General features: G+C 67.5%; 2 protein-coding genes across 2 annotated transcripts; one reads left to right on the plus strand and one right to left on the minus strand.

Moving 5' to 3' along the window:
- Positions 1-202: 202 nt before the first annotated feature.
- On the minus strand, positions 203-15,705 carry OBSL1 (obscurin like cytoskeletal adaptor 1). Its single transcript, XM_072874128.1, has 25 exons — positions 14,460-15,705; positions 13,427-13,696; positions 12,957-13,217; positions 12,303-12,608; positions 11,905-12,180; positions 11,533-11,808; positions 11,124-11,396; positions 8,384-8,656; positions 7,366-7,638; positions 6,752-7,027; positions 6,253-6,528; positions 5,888-6,163; positions 5,338-5,619; positions 4,286-4,561; positions 3,873-4,148; positions 3,522-3,788; positions 3,095-3,364; positions 2,746-3,012; positions 2,199-2,465; positions 1,732-1,844; positions 1,414-1,567; positions 1,153-1,314; positions 880-984; positions 484-750; positions 203-241 (listed from the first exon to the last, which is right to left on the minus strand). The coding sequence occupies exons 1-25, from the start codon at positions 15,493-15,495 to the stop codon at positions 234-236; spliced, it is 6,786 nt and encodes a 2,261-aa protein (XP_072730229.1). The 5' UTR covers positions 15,496-15,705; the 3' UTR covers positions 203-233.
- A 2,478-nt stretch (positions 15,706-18,183) lies between these two features.
- On the plus strand, positions 18,184-19,959 carry INHA (inhibin subunit alpha). The gene is made up of 2 exons (XM_072875057.1): positions 18,184-18,550; positions 19,226-19,959. The coding sequence occupies exons 1-2, from the start codon at positions 18,184-18,186 to the stop codon at positions 19,957-19,959; spliced, it is 1,101 nt and encodes a 366-aa protein (XP_072731158.1).
- Positions 19,960-20,970: the final 1,011 nt, after the last annotated feature.

Genomic DNA, 20,970 nt, shown 5'->3' on the forward strand with positions numbered 1-20,970 from the left:
TCCCCGGGATGCTGGGTGGGATGCAGAGCGGTGCCACCTCTCCTTCTCCTAATGGGACCCTGGCTCGCTGGGGCGGAATAAGCCATGTCAGAAAAAAATGCTGTTTAATGCAGAGCCCTGAGGCCGGAGCAGGCTGGGGATGGTGTCTGTGTATCCGTACATCCTGGGGGAAGCATGGACCCATCTCCCAGCAGCGGCGTCTGTCTGTCTGTGTGCAGCCCGCATCCTGGCTCCTAGCTCCCTGCAGGGACAACGGGAGTCAGGGAGAGCTGCAGCATCCCCAGAGCTGGCGGGGCACCCAAAAGAGGTGTCCCAGCCAAGGGGCACAGACCCCTGGTCCCATATCCCAGCCTGCTCCCCCCACCCCAGCACTCAGACCCTTGCAAGCAGTGGGGTGTGGGGACAGGGCCCCCGGTGTCCCTCCGCTGCGAGGCACGGCGGCACTGCCAGCCCCCAGTGGTGCCCCCTCGGGTGCCTCCTCACCCTCCACGAGGAGCCGGGCGGTGGAGCGGTCATCGAAGGCGTCACACGTGTACGAGTCCTCGTCCTCGGGGCCCACGTGGTGGATGATGAGCGTGCGGTAGCAGTCCAGGTTGCAGATCTCGTACTTGTCACCAGCAAAGATCTCGGTGTCCCCACGGAGCCAGCGCACCCGGCCCCGGGCGTGGGACACGGTGCACTCCAGCGTTGCCTTGTGCCGCGCCAGCACCGTCTTGTCCCGCAGTGGCTTCACGATCCGGATGGGCAGCGCTGGCGGGCGGGGGGGAACCATCGGCATCGTGGGATGAGCGGGCTCCCGTGGGGACCCCATGAGCTGACCCTGGTGCACCCCAGCCCTGGTGCTGGAGCCCGGCCAGCCCTCGCACCCCGCGCCGGTACCTTCCACCCGCAGGCTGGCCTCCGAGATGGCCGTCCCGGCCGCGAATCGGATGAGTCCCGCGTCCTCGGGGCGCACGCCGCAGAGCAGCAGGAAATGCCGGGTCCCTGGGGAGGGAGAGGCCGGCTCAAGGGGACAGTGATGGGCAGCACAGCAGGCAGGGGGAATGGACCCCCCCTTTGTCCACACAAACAACCCTTGCTCAAATTCACCCCCTCCCAGCCCCAAACCGGGTGTGAGGCGGGAGGGGATGCAGTGCCCGGCAGCACCCCCACCTTCTTGCCGTATCTTCACCAGGCCAGAGACCTTGATTTTCTCCCCGTCCCGGAACCACTCGCCCTTCACGTCCTCGTGCGATGCCTCGCAGGTGAAGATGGCGTTGTCGCCCTCCCGCACCTGGGCGTCCTGCAGGTCCCGCACGATGCGGACCTGGCGCTCTGCGGGCGAGGGGCAGGGTGCCAGGGCTGCCAAGGGTGAGGGGAGTGGGCGGTACAGGGTTTGGGGGTGCGTGTGCCCCGGGAGGGGGGCGGCCGTACCCTGGACGTGCAGCGTGGCAGAGGCCCGGCAGTCGCCCGCATCGCAGGTGTAGGTGCCGGCATCGGCCAGCTCGCAGCGGCTCAGCTGCAGGACGCAGCGCCGACCCGCCGAGTAGATGCGGCAATTGGGCCCCGGCCGCAGCTCCTGCCCGTCCTGCCCGGGGAGCGTGCGCTCAGGGGTGCGAGCAGGCAGCACCCCGCTGCTCTGCCCCTCCCTCCCCTGCCAGCAGCCCCGGCAGGGAGGGCAGCGGCCAGGGGGCAAAGCAGGGGGGAGGACGCAGCTGGGCGCTGCTGGAGGGGATCGGGGCAAACCCTCACCTTGAACCACTTCACCTCCGCGCTGGGGCGAGAGAGCTCACACTCGAAGCTGGCGACCCCCGTCTCCAGGACCCCCAGGTCCTGTGGGACCCTCACCATCGTGACTGGAGGCTCTGAGGGGAGAGGACACAGGGCAGGAAAGTTTGGAAGGGGAAGGACATGGGCTTGGGGCTGCAGGGGTGGGGAGCTGTGCCCGGGGCATCTCGGCATGGGGCGAGGGTGGCACTTCCCGGGGCACCACCACGGGCAAGCACTCATCACTGGTGTCCCAGCTGGCTCTGGACCCAGACCCTGGCCGGGGGGTCCCCACTGCTGAGCTCACTTCTCCTCCCTGGGGACAGGGGGACACCTGCCAGCATGTGCCCAGAGTGGCCCAGCTCAGCCCTGGCATGTCCCCTGGAACCAAACAGTTGCAGGACGGGCAGCGCCGGTGCCACATGCCCCCACGCCTGCCCCGGTGACCGTACCCCTCACGAGCAGGCGGGCACTGCAACGCAGCGTGTCCGCGGTGAAGGTGACGGTGCCCGAGTCCTCCAGCGCCAGCCCCTCCAGCGTCAGGCTGTGCCCGCAGCCCGTGGCGCTGATCTGGCACGTGCTGCTGGGCTTCACCCGGATGCCATCCCGCGTCCAGACCCCAGGCACGCCGGGGTGAGACAGCTCCAGGTGGAAGGTGGCCGTCTCCTTCTCGAAGGTCTCCACGTCTGCCAGCGGCGTCCGGATCGACACCTTCCGAGCTGCAAGGGACCCATGTCCATGAGCGGGTGCCTGCTTAGCCCCGGACACGCCAGCTCCCCAGTTTGTGCTTGCGGGACTGATCCCCTAAATCCAGCCCTTTTTACCAGGTGCCCACCCCTGCTCATCCCTGACCCCCACGCTCACCTCCCTTGACCGCCCCTTCCAGCCGAGTACCAGCTCTGCCCACGCTCCCTCCTCCAGCCTGCAGCATCCTTGCAGCAGGCTAGTGCTCTCCCCATCCCCACCCGTCTCCATCCCTGTCCCCGGCATGGTACTCACGCTCCACGCAGAGCCTGGCCTGCGTGCGGTCGTGCAGGCTCTCGCAGCGGTAGGTGCCGCGGTCGGCGGGGCCGAGGCAGCGGATGGTAAGGGTGCGCTGGCGCCCCGACTCCTGCAGCTGGTACTTGCTGCCCGGCTGGAGGAGGATGCCCTGCTTCAGCCACTGCACCTCGGCGGCCTCGTGGCTCACCTCCACCTCCAGGCACACGTCCCCCTGCTCCTCTGCCACCATGTCCTGCAGCTTCCGCACGAACAGCACCTGTGCCTCTGCACAGCCCATGTGCCGGGTCAGCGTCCGGCCCCAGGGCTGTGCCCCGGGCTGGGCCCCAGCTGGCTCCTTCCCCCTCACCTTGCACGCTCAGCCGGGCCATGCTCACCAGCCCCTCGGCGTTGGCCGTCACGGTGGCCGCATCGCCCGGCTGGCACTGCCGGAGGGTGAGGCTGTGGCACAGCCCGCTCCTCGTCACCAGCAGCCGCTCGCCGGGGACCACGGGCTGGCCGTTCAGCTGCCAGGTCACGGCCACATCCTCAGGGGACACCAGGCACTTGAAGGTAGCGTCCTCCCCCTCCAGCACCGTCAGGCTCTGCAGCTCCGTGGTGATCTCTACCACCCTGGGGACTACAGCCAGGGCATCGGGGCACGGCACCGGCGACCCCCCATCCTGCAGAGCTGCTGAGCATACCCGCACCCCCTGCCATCGCTGTGCCCAGCTTCCCCACCACCCGCCTGGCACAGCAGTCCCCAGGGTGGCGGCCAAGCCTTGGGCACAGCTCACCCTGCACCGTCAGCGTCGCCAGCGTCCGATCGTCGTTGGACTCGCAGCAGTACTCGCCAGCGTCCTCAGGCTCCACACGGCTCAGCACCAGCGAGCGCTCTCGCCCCTCTGCCATCATCTGCCAGCGGGGGCCAGGCGCCAGCGCCCGCCCGTCCTTCCGCCACACCACGTCGCCCCGCGCCTTGCAGAGCTCGCACCACAGCACCGCCCGCTCGCCCTGCCGTGCACGCACATCCGACAGCCCGCGCAGGAACTTCACCTGCAGCTCTGCAAGGCCAAACCCCCCGCATCAGCACCCGCTGCCGTCACAGGGGGGTCCCCGAGCACTCCCACCGCCCCCCCACCGCCCACCTCGGACGCTCACGTCGAACTGCATCTGGTCATGGGGGGAGAGGCAGGTGTAGACACCAGCGTCCTCCTTGGCCACGTTGTGGAGGACGAGGCTGTGCACACGGCCGTCCTGCCGCAGCTCGCAGCGCTCGCTGGCCACCGCTGCCTGCCACGGGCCCAGCCAGGTGACGTCAGCTCGCTCCGTGGAGGTGATGGCGGAGAGCACGGCGCTGCCGCCCTCCAGCACCAGCAGCTTCTCCTGCTCCTCCCGCTTGTTCACGAACAGCACGGGCGCCTCTGTGCCAAGGGAGCCCTGGGCTTAGCCGTACCCCTGCCTGCGGCACCAGCGTGGGATGGGGGCACAAAGCATCCCGGTGCAGGGCAGGGGACGGCTCCTGCCCCCCGGCACGGGTGAGGGACACCTCCAGGCTCACCTTTCACGTGCAGTGTGAAATGCACCTCATCATCACCGGCATCGCAGAGGAAGATGCCGCTGTCGCCCAGCTCCGCTTGCTTGATGGTGAGGCTGCGTGCAGGGCCCTCGCTGCACACCAGCAGCCGCCCGCCTGAGTGCAGCGTCTGTCCGTCCTTCTGCCACTGCGCCGCTGCCGTCTCCAGGGACAGCCGGGCCACCAGCGTCACACTGTCCCCCTCCAGGACCTCCAGCGGGCTCTGCGCCTCCTCCTTGTTGACAATGCGTACGGGCCGGGCTGGGGGGCACGGGGGACAAGGCAGGGCTCAGGGGTGTCCCCACGGTGCAGGGCAGCGCAGGGACGGGACCGCTGCGAGCGGAGAGGTGGCGATGCCCACAGTGAGTCACCGTGGGGCAGGAGGGCTGTGGGGCTGATGGGGCTCATGGCGCATCCAGCTGCAGGATGCTGTGAGTGGCTGGGGGTTGCTGTGGGGCCGGCTGGGGCTCCCGGTGGGGCAGGCAGGCATGCAGGCTGGTGGGGTCTGGCAGCTCGGGGTCCCCTTGGGGAAGGGGCCCCAGGCAGGGACGGCAGTAGAGTCCGTCGCTCCTGCATCCCTCCCTGCACAGGCAGCTCAGCTGCTGGGTTGGGGCCATTCATTTCGGTGTCCCCCCCATTCCGAGTGCCTTGCTGGGGAGCTGGGACACCGGCCTGTGCCAGGCCCTCTCCCACCCTGCACAGCCCTCCATCTCCAGCTGATAAGGGTCTGGGCTGAGTTCAGCCCTTGGCAGCCGAAGCAGGAGGAGCGGCGCCTGGGAGCCGGCCAAGGCTAAATTTAACCAGCCTTTGGCTGGGGGAGGTGGGAGGGATGCGTCTCACCACGACCCTGACATGCCCCTTCCTGGCTGACGGCTCCTGTGGGGCTGGGGACACGGCTCCTGCCCTCCCCTGCCATGCTGCTGAGCTGGTCCCCACCATCAGTGGGGTCACAGAGGCGTCCCCTCCCCTCGCCCAAGGCTGCAGCACAATCCCACCGTGCTGGGGACCCCCGGGGTGCTGAGCTCCTGCCAGCTCACCCGACACCTCCACGCTCGTCACCGCGTGGTCACTGGCGGCATCGCAGACGTAGCACCCCGAGTCGCTGGGCTGCGCCCCATGGATGGTGAGCTGCCGCAGCACCCCGCGGGCCTCCACCTCCACCCGCTCACCCGGCTGCACCTCCTGGCCGTCCCGGAGCCAGCGCACGGTGGCGTCAGGCCGGGAGAGCTCACAAGCCAGCACCAGGTCCTCCCCAGCCACCAGACAGCAATGCTCCACGGCGCCCATGCTGCCCACGATGGTCACTGGTGGCTCTGGGACTGCAGAGACAGGCTGTCACCGCGGGAGCAGCAGCCTGTGCCGGGTGCTGCAATGGCCAGGTCCTGTCCGGGCCTTCTCTGGCTGCAGCTGGGCAGTGCAGGGGCTTGCACAAAGCCCCCTCGTGGGTGCAGCCCGCTCCCTGTGCCCACCCACCAGCTTCCCCACGCTCACTGCCACCCAGCCCAGCCCCACACCAGCCTCGCAGCAGCCAGGGACCCACCTCGGTCCTCGCCCCGCTAGCCGTTTCCCCCAGGACCTCCCACTAACCTTCCACGTTGACAACGAAGACGATGCTGTCGTCGCCGGTGTCGCAGAGATACTCCCCCGTGTCCCTGCCTGTGGCACCCAGGACGACGAGGGAGCGGCGCGCCCCATCCTCCTCCAGCCGCACACGCCCCGTGTCCTGCAACTTCTCCCCATCCTTGTACCACTTCACCTCCCCGTGGGCGTGCGAGAGGTGCACCTCCAGCACCAGGTCCTCCATGGCCCGGCAATGCCGGTGAGTCGGCAGGACGTCCCTCTCCAGGATCCTGACCAGCGGGTCTGCAGCACCCAACACCAACAGAGCCGAGGTGTCTGGGGTCCGTGCACCCAGCACCCCCTACCAGGGTCTCCCCCAGCCTCTTGCTCACCCGACACTTGGACGGTGAAGGTCACTGTGTCATCGTCGGCGTCGCAGACATATTTTCCGGAGTGCTCGGCTCGGGCCGCAGGGATGAGCAGGCGGCGGTGAGCACCCTCCTCCTCCAGCACCAGGCTGCCCCCAGCCTCCAGCCTGACGCCCTCCTTGGCCCAGCGCACGTGCGCATCCGCGCGGGACAGCTCACAGCCCAGCGTCACCGTCTCCCCCGGGGACACCGTCATGACGGGGGGAGGTCTGCGGGGCTGCAGGATCCTCACTGGCGGCTCTGCAAGGATGGCATGGCTGTGATGCAAAGCAGCGCGGAGACAACGCAGCCCTGGGGATGCCTCTGCTGCCAGCCCCAGGCAAGCACCCGTGCTGGGTGGCCCAGGGGGTGGGCACCCACCGGCTGCATCACCATGGAGGAGCCAGTCCCCCTCGCCCAGGCTGGGAAAGACCCCGTGGCCAGAGCCCCATCAGTGCCTCCCTGCTCCTGGGTCCCTGCTGACCTGACACCTTGACGTCGAAGGAGACGGCCTCATCCTTGCTCTCGCAGATGTACTCGCCCGTGTCCTCCGCACTGCTCCTGGGGATGAGGAGGCAGCGCCAGGGCCCCTCCGCCAGCAGCATCAGGTTGTCGGTCTCATCCACCTCCAGCCCGTCCTTGAACCAGCGCACGGGAGCGTCTGGCATGGAGAGCTCGCAGCGCAGCTCCACGCGCCCCGGTGCCTGCACCAGCAGCTCCAGCGAGCGCTGCGGAGGTTGCAGGATCCTCACTGGCGGCTCTGCCGGGTATGTGGAAGAAGGGTGTGAGACCTGCTTTCTGCACCGCTCCTGGGTCTGCTGTCCCTACTTACTGTCAGCTGTGTCCCTGTCCCCGTGGGGCTGCACGGATGCTACAGCATCTCACCCCGGTGCAAGGGGCAGGAGCTGCTCGAGGGCAGGGGCGGTGGGCACACAGCACCAGCCCAGCACGGCTGGAGGGGGGCACCCGCCGGCCCCGGGGCGATGCAGCCGCACCCCCTCCTTCTCGATGCTGAGGGCAGGGAGAGGGCTGGGGACCCCATGGCACAGAGCCGGGGCAGCGCTGCCCTTCCCAGGACATCCCTGCTGTGCCACCAACCTGCCACCGAGACGTGGAAGGAGACAGACGCATCCCCGGCATCGCAGACGAACTCCCCCGCGTCCTGCAGCCGGGCACAGGGCAGCACCAGCCGGTGCCGCGGCCCCTCCTGCTCCAGCACCAGGCTCTCGCCCGCCTCCACCTCCTCCCCGTCCTTGTACCAGCGCACCAGGGCCGTTGGGCGAGACAGCTGGCACCACAGCTCCACGCGCTGCCCGGCCTCGTAGGCGTGGGGGGCCTCCTCGTTGGAGCCGACGATCCTCACCGGTGCCTCTGCCGGGGGACACACGGAGGGGCTCAGCCGCAGTGCTGGGTGAGCCCCACGTGAGGACAGGCATCCCCCGGCAGCTCACCGCTCACGGTCACCCTGAAGCTGGCGGCATCATCCCCAGCATCGCAGGTGTACATCCCCGAGTCGGACAGTGCGGCTGTGGGAGTGTGCAGCCTCTGCGAGCATCCCTCTGAGCGGATGGACAGGACCACAGTTGGGACCACGGCCTCACCGTCCTTCAGCCAGTGGGCAGGGGCATGTGGGGGGGACACCTGGCACTCCAGCAGCACGGGCAGCCCTGCCAGCACCTCTTGGAGCTGCTGTGCCTTGGGCACTGGGGCCATGTGGACTGGTGGGGCTGAGAGGACCAAGACCCTGTGTCACTTGGCCTCCATCCTACCTGCCCTGGGGCCAGCGGCCGGGGTCATCCCAGCCCTGCAGTGCTGGTAGCTGAAAGGTGAGGGAGCACCAGGGCTGGGGCGTGAGGTGGCAGAACCCATGGGCAGGCAGCGTGGCCGTGCCCTGGGGTGCGGAGGGGAAGCATGGCACAGGGCTGCGGGAGGAGACAGAGCAGCTGACCTGCCCCTGCCCGCATCCCCCTCCAGCCCAGGGGCACGGGCAAGGAGCTGCTCATGAGGAGGTGAGGGGCAGCCAAGATGCTGCAGCTGCCGGTGGAATGGCAGCATGAGCAGGGAGCCAGGGCAGGGGGAGAAGGGGGAGAAGGCTGTAGCTGTGCGTTGCCCCCACCTGCCACAGTGATGGTGTAGAAGACGGAGTCCCCACCAGCGTCGCAGACGAACTCCCCCGCGTCCTGCGGCCGGGCACAGGGCAGCACCAGCCGGTGCCGCGGCCCCTCCTGCTCCAGCACCAGGCTCTCACCCGCCTCCACCTCCTCCCCGTCCTTGTACCAGTGCACCGGGGCCGTTGGGCGGGACAGCTGGCACCACAGCTCCACACGCTGCCCGGCCTCGTAGGCGTGGGGGGCCTCCTCGTTGGAGCCGACGATCCTCACCGGTGCCTCTGCCGGGGATAACGCGGGGCTCAGCCAGGATGTAAAGACCAGAGCAGATGATGGTGGCAGTCACAGCCCTGCGTGGAGCAATGGCTTCACCGGCTCCTTGGCTTTAAGGCTGGAGGGCACCTCCTCATCTGCGCCCCGCATAGCACAAGCGGCTGGGCTGCCCTGCCTGGGGCTCCCTCTTCTCCTCACCCATCGCACCCAGGAGGAGCACCCAGCTTCCAGATGGCTGTAAATCGCTGCTGTGCCCTCGGCTCCCACAGTACCTGCCCTGTTCTACCCTGGGACGGAGCTGAGGGACGTGGAGGAAGGATGCAGATAGGCAAGTGCCTCGTTAGCGAGCCGCAGCACTGCTAATTGCCGTCTGTGGTGCCAGCAGAGGGGGTGCCCACCCCTCTGCCTGTCTCCCTGTTTCCGAGGCCACCGGGTCCTGGCTAGTGCTTCTGTCTCGGCTCAGCCTTGGTGTTTGCTGACACTGTGGTGCAGGCATGTGACTCACTTGCGGCCAGCAGCCTCATCGCTCTGGCTCACCAGGACCTGGGACCCCATGCCAGATTGCAGTGCTCGCTCGATGCTACCGTTAATCGGTTACACACGAAATGCGTGCCACTGCTCACATCTCCCTGCTGACTTGAGTCGGATGTCTAAAGGCGGAGGGGCTCCCAGTACAAGCTTTAGGTGACCAGCCCTCCTCTCTCCTGGGAGAAGGTCAGGATGCGGCCCCTGCTTGCAGCAGCCAACACCGCCTGCCCGGCCACGCGTGTTGCAGCGGGCTGTAGCTGGCCTGGACCCTGCCACGGGTGCGCAGCCAGCCCGTGACTCCGGGCAGGTACAGGGCACAGCGGGCACCAGAGCACGCTGGCGGCCAGGCAGCCACCTGCCCTTCTCATGGCCCGCAGCTGCCATGAGAAACTTTCCCGACAGTTTCCAGCCACAATGCCCAGGCTCAGCAGCGCACCGCAGCCCCGCAGCGCGCGAGAGCGGCGCGGCGCCAGTTTGCAGCGTTCAACCTGCGCCACGCTGAGCCTGCATCCGCCCGGCTCCCTGATCAAACGCTCGGCGGCCGCCTGTCTCCCTGGGCCTGCTAAAAGCAATCACGTCGCTGAAGTGCAGCTGGAGATGTTGAACGGCACCAAAGCGAGGAGGGGGTGATGTGCCAGCCTTCGGCGGGCAGCATGGCTCTGGCCCCAGCCCCGCTGCCGGCTCCGAGGGAGCCCCGGTGCTTGGCAGCTGCCGGAAAACCCAGAGACGCGCGGGGGCGGCCGGGCTTGAGGCAGGCGGGCTCCACGCCGCAGCAGGCCCTGGGGGATAGCTGGGATGCCTCGGGGAAACCCAAGCGTGCCACAGCAGTGCTGCTTGCAGCAGCCAGCCCAGCACTCGCGCCAGAGAGGTGCCAGCCTGGGCCTCCTGGCACCCACCCCCAGCCCCGCCAGTGACACCGATGGCCAAATCCTGATCGAACCGAGCCAGCCTCTCTAAGACCCTTCCACCTAAGTTATGCAAAGCTGCTCAGCCGAAAAGCTGAGCTTCAGCAGATGGTGTTTCCCCCTCCCACCCTAGGGAAGCTCCCCCGCGGGGCAGACGATGCCTCCTGCCTCTGCCCAGAGCACACGCTGCCTGTCCTTCCCACCGGCAATTTTGCCTTTAGCACACTAAACCCCTCCTTTCTTCACCCTCCCAGCCGTCACCACTTCACTGACTCTTCCAGCATCTCTTGTCACTCATCCCATCTTCACTCCTACGTCCTCTGCCATCAGCTTTGGTACTTTGCCATGTATTAACACCGTGGAGAGGTTTTACCGCTGCGGTTGTGGAGCCTTTTAACCGAGCTTTAGCTCTGCCCCCGGTCGCCTTCCTGTGGTTGCAGGATTGTGGGTTTTGGGGCCAGCAAGGGGGAGTCTTTCACTCGCTTTCAGCTTTCATCATCCTCTGCCAGCCGGCGACGCCAGCAGCCGCTGTGGGACGCCGTCCCCGTCCCCCGCTCGCACCCAGCAAACGCTGCCCAATCGTCGGTATCCAGGCAACTGCTAATTTTCAGGTCAGCAACTAACACCGTCCGTCAGAGTGATGTCCAACCGTGAGTCACCCCACGCCAGGTGCCGGGCGCTCGTACCCACTATTTTTAGGAACTCAGAGGAGGGCTTGTTTACTGGCCGTGGGAGAGGTCCGGCAAACACCCCAGCGTGGGGGTGCTGGGTGCCTGCCCTCGGGTGCCCGAGCGTTTCGGACCAGCAGAGCGAGCTGTCCCCTTGGCCAGTCAGTCTGGGTGGTTTTATGCACCGGAGCTGCTGCAAAGACCCTGCCCGCCTGACCTGGTGAGGACCCAGCAAGAGCATCTCTGACGAGCATCCCCAACCCCAGAGCAGCAAGCGACAGCGACACCAACAGTGACACGTGCTGTGGCACCCTGCACCACCAAAGAAAGCCCCCCAAGATGTGACCCTGCCAGCCTGTCTGCATCACACCCACCTGCCACAGTGATGGTGTAGAAGACGGAGTCCCCACCAGCGTCGCAGACGAACTCCCCCGCGTCCTGCGGCCGGGCACAGGGCAGCACCAGCCGGTGCCGCGGCCCCTCCTGCTCCAGCACCAGGCTCTCGCCCGCCTCCACCTCCTCCCCGTCCTTGTACCAGCGCACCGGGGCCGTTGGGCGGGACAGCTGGCACCACAGCTCCACGCGCTGCCCGGCCTCGTAGGCGTGGGGGGCCTCCTCGTTGGAGCCGACGATCCTCACCGGTGCCTCTGCCGGGGATAACGCGGGGCTCAGCACGGGCACCCGACTGATGGCAGCTTTCAGCCCCATCATGGGGGCAAGAAGAGGGGCAGGAGCACTGTCAGGAGGTGGGGTCCAGGCTCCTGCACGCTGTCCCCAGCTCACCAGTCACGGTCACCACAAAGCTCACGGCATCATCCCCGGCATCACAGGTGTATGTGCCAGTGTCCGAGGGACCAGCCGAGCGGAGGAGCAGCCTCCGCATGCAGCCCTCTGCCTGCACTGCAATAACGTCGTCCAGGGGCACGGCCTCGCCGTCCTTCAGCCAGTGGACGGTGGCACCTGGGGGGGACACCTGGCACTCCAGCAGCACAGGCAGCCCTGCTGGCACCTCCCGGAGCCACTCAGCCTTGGGCACCGGGGTGATGCGGACCTGCAGGGCTGAGAGACATTGCAGAGGGGTGAGAAGCATCCTCCAGCATGAGACCACCTGCTGCTCTTCTCCTGGCAGGACCCCAAGGCTAGCGCCCCGCTCACCTTGCACGTGTAGTGTGGCCGAGTCCCGCACACCACCGGACACAAAGGTGACCTGGGCCCCACTGTCGGCCAGCTGCGCTCCCCGGATCAGCAGCGAGTGCTCTGTCCCATGGTGCTGCACACTGCACCGGCCGCCTGCCTCCTCCTCACCAAGTCTGGCACCATTGAGGAACCAGGCGCCGTGCACTGCAGCCGACAGCTCCAGGGAGAATCGCGCGTCCTCGCCGTCCCGCACCCGCACATCCTGCAGACCCCTCTCCAGGCGAGCTGCCGGGGCTGGAGCACAACCAGACTCAGTCCGGGCGGCACCGGCCAGCAGCATGCCATGGCACGACATCCCAGCTGGTGCCTGGGGAGAGCTGGGTCTCAGGTGGGGGCCCCCAGCTTGGTGCCCTCACCGAGATGCACGGAGCCGGGGAACTCCACGGGACTGCTCCTGCCGTGCTCGTTGGCGGCGCAGACGCGGAAGCAGTAGTCAGCCTCGCGGGGCACACTGTCGCCCAGCACCCGCACGCGGCCGGGCAGGTCAGTGGCGAGGCACTGCACCCACTCGCCCCCCGCTGCCTCCCGCCGCTCCAGCAGGTAGCGGCTGGGGGGGCGGAGGTGGGTGTCGGGCGCAGGGCACCACGTCAGCAGGGCCGCGTTGCTCTCTGCCACACTCATCTCGGCTGCCACCGGTGCGCTCGGGGGGTCATGCTTCACACCTGCAAGTCACAGCCCGTGTTGCCTGCTTGGGGACAGCAGCGAGGCTCCCGGCGGGGTGGCAGAGGGGCTGAGTGGGGCTACACAGCCTGTTTCTCTGGGGATCCTCTCTCTGATGGAGAGGATGGAGAGGATGGTCTTGCTCCCATGTAACATGGTGCTGGTTACAGGGGCTTGTGAGTGCCAGTGGAGCTGGGGCCCTGGAGCCCTGCTAAAAGCCCCCTTCCCCAAAAAGCCATCACAGCATCACATCCTCAGGGCTTTGGGTGCCCATCGCATCTCTCCCCCGTGTCACCCCCCGTGACTGGGCAGGATGGAGGACATGGGACCCCTCCGAGCCTGGGGCTTACACTTGACCCGGAGCTGGGAGGATGTCTGTGACTCCCCAATGGCGAAGGAGATGATGCCTGCGTCCTGGCGGGTGACGTGCACCAGCACCAGGAGGTGTGTCCTGCCAAAGCTCTTCAGCACGGTGTGGGGCGACTCCCGTAGCTGCAGCCCATCCCGGCTCCAGCAGATCCCCTCTGCCGCCTCCCGTGTCTCCACGCAGAAAACCGCATTCTCCCCCTCCATCACGTCCAGCTTCCGCGGCAGCCGCTTCATGATCACCCCTAAGGGAGGAGATGCATGAGAGCCGAGGAGGGATGCTGGGGAGCAGGGTGGGGCTCCCTGGGGTGGGAGACAGGAGGAGGAGGAGGAGGTCGAGGAGGGGCAGCAGCCACGGCCAAACGGTGGGAAGGCAGATGCAAGGGGCAGTGGAGAGCCTGGCAAGGAGGGTGATAGGAAGGCAAAGCCATGTGGCTGGAGACCTGACCCCCACCTCGGACGGAGACCTCAGCGATGCTGCGCCCCTTGTCCTTCATCTGGCAGAGGTAGATGCCGTCATCATCGGTGCGGGCGTCACGGATGGTCAGGCGCCGCAGCACGCCCCGCTCCTCCATCACGTACTTGTGGCTGGGCTGCAGCTCCCTGTCCTCCAGGTACCAGGCAGTGGGGATGGTCTCCAGAGGCACCTGGCACTCCAGCACGGCATCCTCCCGCTCCGCCACCTCCACGTCTGCCAGCTGCACCTGGAACCGCAGCCGGTGCTCTGCCGCCGGGAGAGATGGGCACTGAGGATGTGTGGGGCACGGCGCACACTGGCAGCCCTTTGCTTGGGGCTCTCCCAGCTCACAATCAGTGCCGAGCCCTTGGGCCTTCTCCGTCCCTCTCCTCTTTGGCCCGCGTGGGACAGGCACTGCCCTGGGAAGCACATCTCCCAGAGTGGAGGGAACCAGGGCACGGACTGGGGACACCCAGCAATGCCCCCAGCATCTCAGCAGGGAGTTTTGGGGGATGCAGAAGCGTGCACGCCAGCATGCCGTGGCAGGCGTCTCAGCAGAGGGGAGCAGTGGGGTGCAGGTGGGGGATGCACCAGGTGCCGGGTCACCCTAGCGGCGGGCTGTCCCCAGCTGGCAGGGTGGCACTGGGGGATGGGGCTGCCACCAGTGCAGATGCTTGGAGCCATGCCCTGCAGGGCTGCCTGCCAAAACCACTCGGCACTTCCAAGGGAATTTGTCACCAAGGCACTGTCCCCACTCATGGCTGGACACCCACAGACCTCCAGAGACGCCACCTCTCTGCTTGCAAGGAGAGAGGGGCGCAGATGGGGGGACAGCTCCCGGGGAGAGCCCAGCATCCCCTGCATCCAGCCCGCAGCTCTGTCCAGAGGAGCCTGGGGTGACCCCAGCTGCATGGGGCAGGAGGAAGACCAGGGATGCTGGGCTCACACACAGACGCATCCCTGCCAGACAAAAAGCCCTGGACGCCCCCAGCACCCGGCTGCCCCTGGCAGCACTTGTCCACCCTCCTACCTTTCACATGGAGCTGAACCGCGCTGAGGGTCTGGCCGGCGGTGTTGGACGCGGTGCAGACATACAGCCCCCGGTCCTGGGGTTTGCAGTACAGCACCTTGAGGATGAAGTAGCCCTCCCGGTCCTCATAGATGAGGTGCCTGCGGCCAGGGGTGAGGGGCTCGCCATCCTTCTGCCAGATGATCTCTGGCTTGGGCTTGCCGGTGACATAGCAGCGAAACTTGGCGTGCTTCCCTGCACTCACGGCGAATGCCTTGGCCCCCGGCGCCCCGGCTGGCACCGCGCCATTGGGCACCCGGGTCTCCAGTCCCGCATGCCGTCCTGCCACATGCCGCCGCCGCCGCTGCTGCTCTGCCAGCGGCTTGGGGCTGTCAGGAGGAGAGCCACTGGGGAGCCCGTCTGGCAGCGCCCGGGGTTCGACCAGGAGCACGGCAGCAGCCAGGGCCTCCCGGGAGCCGCTGCGTGCCCGGCACACGTACACCCCCCCGTCCGGGGGCCGGGCACCGAACAGCTTCAGGAAGTGCCAGTCCTCCGGCTCCTGCCCCACTGCGAAGTGGCTGCTCTCAAAGAGGTCAGAGAGCTTGCGCCCATCCTTCTCCCACTCCAGCACCGGGCAGGGCTGCCCGGACACCCTGCAGGCGAACATCACATCCTCCCCCCGGCACACCCGCGTGGACGAGGGGGCAACGAGGAAGGCGGGCACCTCGCCACCCGAGTATCCGTCTTCCTCGGGCTCCCCCACCTCCACCTTGAGCGTGGCGGCGGCATAGGTCTCGCCAACGCTGTTCTTGGCCTTGCAGACGTAGAGCCCGCTGTCCTGAGGGGTGGTGCGGGACACCAGCAGGCTGTACAGGTCCCCCTTGGCCTCCACGTGGAAGCGGCCTGCGGGCTCGATCGGGGTCTTGTCTTTCTCCCAGAGGATGCTTGGCCGGGGGTCGCCCGTGATCTGGCAGCTCAGGACCGCGTCGGCACCACTTTGCACGGTGAAGGCACGTGGATAGGCCAGGAACCTGGGGGCTCCCCCGAACCCCTCCATCGCCACCTTCCCGGGATCACGGCAGGCGGCTGGCCAGGGCAGCAGCAGGGATCATCAGCCTGGGGGGATGCACAGACCAACAGGGGCGGGGGCTCAGGCTTCGGCGAAGGGACCGGCGTGGAGCACTGCTGGGAGGGACCCCCGCCTGGAGTGAAGCCCCCAGCGCTGAGCCCATGCCACAGGAGCATCACCCTCGCTCTGAGCACCCCCCGCCTGCTGGATACGCTCCTGTCTCAGCCCGAATCACCCATTTCCCGGCCCAGCAGCAACAGAAGGGGTGACAAAAGGGGGTCTTTGCACCCCGAGAGGCTGTGGCGCCCACAGCCCAGGGCTGCCTGCCCCAGGGTCGCAGAGGGGACCCCAGCTCGGCGGCGTGGGACCCCTGCCTAGACGGGGAGCACAGGCAGCTGCTCGCCGGGTGCTGGGGAGGGGGATGGCCGAGGCAGGACGGGCCCAGCCCGCCCCTTCCCCACCCCCGGGGCATTCCTGCAGTATCGGGTGGGGGCAGAGCCGCATTCCTGCAGCATCTGGGCTGGCTCAGCAGGCAGGTGCCGATATGGGGCTGTCGCGGGCAGGAGGCACCCGGCCCGATCCGGGCGCTTCCTCCTGGGCTCAGAGGGGCAAGGGACCCCCTGCACCCAGCGGCCCCCCGCAGGGCCCTGCCCTGGGGCGGAGCGGGGCTCCCCCGGGGACAGGTCCCCGTCCAGAGTGTGGTCCCACAGGCAGGATCCAGCCCTTGGGTATTGAAAACCACGGCTGGAAATAATCAGTCGCTCAAGCCCCAGGGGCAGAGGGAAGGCCTGGGGGACAGGTCCTGCTTTCGGAGGGCACTTGCCTGCATCCCCAGCACCGCGGGTAACTGCCCATGGTCACGGGCAGGAGCCTCCCCTGGGCGAGCGCACCCCAGCCTCTGCCCGCACCGTAGCCGAGGCTGGGGCAGAGGTGTCTCTGCCTCCCTCGGGCAGGGGGAAGAGAAACCAAAATACTCCCTGAATGAGCCAGAGGGGACGGTGGGAGAGGGCCGGTCCCCAAGGAGTAGCAGGGTCCAGGGCCAGCTTCTCCTCCCAGACCCCTACCCCTGGGAAGGTGCATCCATTCAGAGCCACCTCCTCGGCCACACGCTCCCCAGACCCACGGGCACCCTACAGCAGCTCCTGCAGACACGGACAGCCTCAGTGGCTCAGCCGCCCCACTGCCCCCTCAACCAACCCCTTCCCCCATCGCCCTGCCCCATGCAGCCCCACAGCCCAGTCCCCTGCGCCATGCACACACCTCGCTCCGCTGCCTCTCCCCGTGTCTCCCAGTGCCGGCACCAGCTCCTGCCGCTTCCCCCAGCTCGGCTCCTGGGTGTCAGCGCGCAGGGACCAGACGTTACAAATGCCTGCAGCTGCTGTCCCCAAAAATACCCTCTGATGACACGCTGGGTTGATAAGGCTGAGCCTGCTCCATTCAGCACCTCGCCGGGGCAGGGCTGGCCTATGTATAGCAGCCCGGTGGGAGCCACCCGGCCCAGAGCAGGCAGGCAGCACTCCACCTCTGGAGACCTGGCATGACTCAAACCTGGCCGTGCCTCGGTGCCGGGTCAGCCTGCGGCAAGAGGCAACACACAACATGGGGTGCATAGCATGGGGTGCATGGCATGGGACACCAGGCTGCAGTAGGGCAGGACATGCCACGCAGGACGTGCTGCACAGGGTGGGATGTGCTGCACCAGATGCTGCATGAGATGCCAGGCTGCAGGGGATGGGATGTGCCGCACAGGCCATGCTGTGTGGGACGCCGGGCTGCAGGAGGAGCAGAGGAGTGCAGAGGCTGCCCACCACCCCGCAGGCAGGGCTGCTGGATGGGGGGATGCCTGGCACTGTCCCTGCAGGCAGCGGTAGGAGGAAGAGCAGGACACGCGGGGTCCCCTCACAGCCTGTGCCCCTCCTGCCCCAGGAGCCAGCCTTCGGCCAGCCAGCCCGAACAGCACCACAGCATCCTTCTCCGGGCACTGCTGCGGGGTCTCCTGCTGGCCTGGCTCTGCCTCACCTCTTCCTCTCCTGAAGGTGGTCCGGCCTTCCCCAGCCCCAGGCAGCACAGGGACCTCTTGCCATCCCTCCTGCTTCACGTCCCCAGGACCCCACCAGCCTCCAGGCTACCCTGGACATGCCACAGTCCCCCCACCCTGCCCTCCCCAGGGCCCCCTCCTCATGTCCCAGCTGTCCTGTGACCCTGGGGTGTCCCAGCCATCCCCAGCAGAAGGGTGCCCAGCCTGCTACCCCCAACGTGCCCCCCACACTGGGGCCTTGCAGGGCTCTGGACCCCATCAAGTCCTTGCCCAGATGTCCCTGTTGTGCACAGCCACTGCTACCTCCCACTGTCCCCGCAGAAGCCCCAAATCCGCAGCTCCTCCAGCACAGGGGGCACCCAGCACTGGCAGCTGCAAAGCTGGCCCAGGGTGCCCCCTCCATCCCTGCCAGCGCAGGGAAACCTTCCTGGCAGCACCCTGCCTGCAGCCCAGTCTCCCCAGCCCCATGCACCCACCGCCCCTGGCAGCATCCCCCCGCACCCCCTGCCCGGGCGCCTTCCCCCCCCCAGACCACACTGTCCTTGCAGTCCTCGCATTCCAGACGTCTCAGCGCTTTCACTGCCCAGAGATAATATTCACGGCAAGCAGACGTTTGCGTCAGTGTCAGATAGGTCTCAATGCCACCCTGCCCTGGGGGGAGCGCAGTGGGCAGACGGGCTGGGCAGGCAGGCAGGAGCCCGTGGCAGAGCCCCCCGAGCCGCCGGCCCGCTGCACGGCCCACGGTCATGCTGCTCCTCCTGCACCTGCTGCCTGCCATGCTGCCCGCCGCCGCCCTGGCCGGCTGCACCGGGGCTGGTGCCGATCGGCAGCTCATCCTGGCCAAGGTGCGGGCACGGGTGCTGGAGCATCTGAGCCCCCCGCTTCTCCAGGAGGAGCCCCAGAAGGAAGCGAGGAGGGTGCACCGGAGAGACATCCTTGAAAACGCCGAAGTCGAGCCCGAGGAGCTGGAAGACACCTCCCAGGTGATCCTCTTCCCTTCCACAGGTGAGAACACCCTGGTGGGATGGAGAGGGCGGAAGGGTGAAGCAGGGTGGGGGCTTGGGCAGTGAGGATGCAGCAGGATGAAGGGGCTGCTGTGGGGGTCTGCAGGAGAAGAGCAAGAGGGTACGCCAGGCGGGGGCATGGGCACGGGCGAGGTGTTGTGGCGAGCCAGGAGGTGGAAAGGGAAGGCAGGCAGGGACAGGCAGAGCAGCCCAGGACACAGGCAGGGAGAGGGGCAGGCAGCACAAGACGGTGCCGAGAGGCTGGGGAACGGTGGGCCAGGTGGGATGCGGAGAGATGAGGAGGGCTGAGGAGGGGCAGGGTGGGATAGGATGGGATGCTAGGGAATGGGGCAGGATGCTGGGAAATGGGATGGGATACTAAGGGAGAGGGCAGGATGCTGTAGGACAGGGCAGGATGACCAGCTGTGGGGCAGGACACTGGGAGATGGGGGCAGCAGTAATGGACCAGCCTGGGGCACAGCAGGGCTCAGCTGCGGGGCGCAGTGCAGTGGCTGCTGCATAGCACTGGGCATCAGCTCCCCCACACCCTGATGCAGCCCACGCTGGCAGCCCTGCCAGCACCTGGGGACCCCCTGCAACATCCCACCTCCCACTTGGCATTGGGGACCCTCCCCGGGTTTGGGCATGCACCCTGAGCATCCTTCTCCCCCTGCAGACGTGCCCTGCGAGCCCACGCAGCCGGACAAGCTGCTGGAGGAAGAAGGGATTTTCACCTACCTCTTCCAGCCCTCGGCACATACCCTGAGCCGCACGGTGACCTCCGCTCAGCTCTGGTTTTACACTGGCCCCTCGGCTGCCCCCAACCACTCGGCCCCTGACGTGCTGACCCTGTCGCTGCAGGGCCGCGTGCCACTGACGGCCACGGCGATGCGGACGCCCGAGCACTGGACAGTGTTTCACTTTGCCCCGGCGCTCCTGCCCCAGCTCTCGCAGCCGCTCTTCGTGCTCCTGGTGCGCTGCCCCGGCTGCCCCTGCCTCGCCGAGGGGGACAAGATGCCCTTCTTGGTGACCACCACCCGGGCCAAGGGCAGCGAGAGGGCTCGCCGCTCCGCCATGCCCTGGTCCCCAGCTGCCCTGAGCCTGCTGCAGCGCCCGTCCGAGGACCTGGCCGCCCACACCAACTGCCGCCGGGCTTCCCTCAACATCTCCTTCGAGGAGCTGGGCTGGGACAAGTGGATCGTGCATCCCAGCAGCTTCGTTTTCCACTACTGCCACGGGAGCTGTGCCGAGGGCCACGGGCTGAGCCACCGCCTGGGCGTGCAGCTCTGCTGCGCTGCCCTGCCCGGCACCATGCGCTCCCTGCGTGTCCGCACCACCTCTGATGGCGGGTACTCCTTCAAGTACGAGACAGTGCCCAACATCCTGGCCCAGGACTGCACCTGTGTCTAGGGCATCCCGCAGCCCGGCCCCGGACCGTGATCCCGTCCAGGAGGAGTCGCTCGCCCAGGGGACCCCTGGCCCCACCTGCAGGGACCAGAGGGACCCAGCGGGGGGTTTGGGCTGTGCCACCCCCCCCTGCACAAGCCATAGTTTCAGGCTGCCCCAGGTACAGTCATGCTGCCAGACCTGCCCCTGGGCCAGTCCCAGCCCAGAGCAAGCAGGGGCATGGCGGGGCAGGGACAGGCACAGCCTCTGGCAGAGGCACCAAACCCCTGCTGAAGCCAGACTGCTGTCTGCAAGCAGCTCAGCCCCCGTTTTTCCCCACCTGCTCCCCTCCTCCAATTCCCACCCCCCCCCTCAAAAGACTGGGGTCCTGCTCCTGCTGCAGAGTGCAACGGCCTCCCCCTGCTCCCAGGCAGGGCCAGGCTGCCGGGGCAGGGATCAGGACGTGCCAGGGTGAGCCCATGCCAAGACCTCGCACTGGTGGCGAGGCTGGCAGCACGTGTGGTGCTGCAAGCGAGCCCTCTCCCGGCGGCACAGCCTCTTGGAAAGCTTAACGGGATGAGTGAAATAAACCTGTTCCCTTTACCAAAACAGCCTGGAAACACCAGCTTCCATCAGAGGCAGCCACAGAGGCGGCATGCAGTTGTACAGTGGGATGTGAGCTCCCCAGGGGCTTTTGGCTGGAGGAGGGAGGGGACGGGCAAGCGCTGCAAGAGGCATCAGCTCCGACCTGGGGTCCCAGAGATGGGACTGGGGTGTGCTGGCCAAAATCGGCATGGTGTGGCTGGGTTTGATCTGGCCCCAGGGCAGGGCAGCACAGGGCAGGGCAGCATCTCTTCTGCTCCCGGCTGCAGCGGGATGGGGAGGCACGGGGAAGCCCCTCGCCAGGGACGGGACCACACAGGAACACGGCCGGAGCAATCCTGCTCCGCCAGGCCGATGGAGGCTGCCCCGGCCGCAGCCGCCTCTGCACGGCGAGCAGGAATGACTGAGTCACCCAGGGCGAGTGGGGAGGTC

The sequence above is a fragment of the Ciconia boyciana genome, chromosome 10, assembly GCF_034638445.1.
Source record: "Ciconia boyciana chromosome 10, ASM3463844v1, whole genome shotgun sequence".
NCBI classification, from domain to species: Eukaryota; Metazoa; Chordata; class Aves; order Ciconiiformes; family Ciconiidae; genus Ciconia; species Ciconia boyciana.

Coding starts and splice junctions, on each gene's coding strand:
- OBSL1 (XM_072874128.1), bottom strand. CDS start 15,495: ATGGAGGGGTTCGGGGGAGCCCCCAGGTTCCTGGCCTATCCACGTGCC. Junction 5,620..5,887: donor CTTCGTTGTCAACGTGGAAG/GTTAGTGGGAGG, acceptor CTGTCTCTGCAG/TCCCAGAGCCACCAGTGACC. Junction 3,789..3,872: donor GTTCGACGTGAGCGTCCGAG/GTGGGCGGTGGG, acceptor TTGGCCTTGCAG/AGCTGCAGGTGAAGTTCCTG.
- INHA (XM_072875057.1), top strand. CDS start 18,184: ATGCCACCCTGCCCTGGGGGGAGCGCAGTGGGCAGACGGGCTGGGCAG. Junction 18,551..19,225: donor GATCCTCTTCCCTTCCACAG/GTGAGAACACCC, acceptor CTCCCCCTGCAG/ACGTGCCCTGCGAGCCCACG.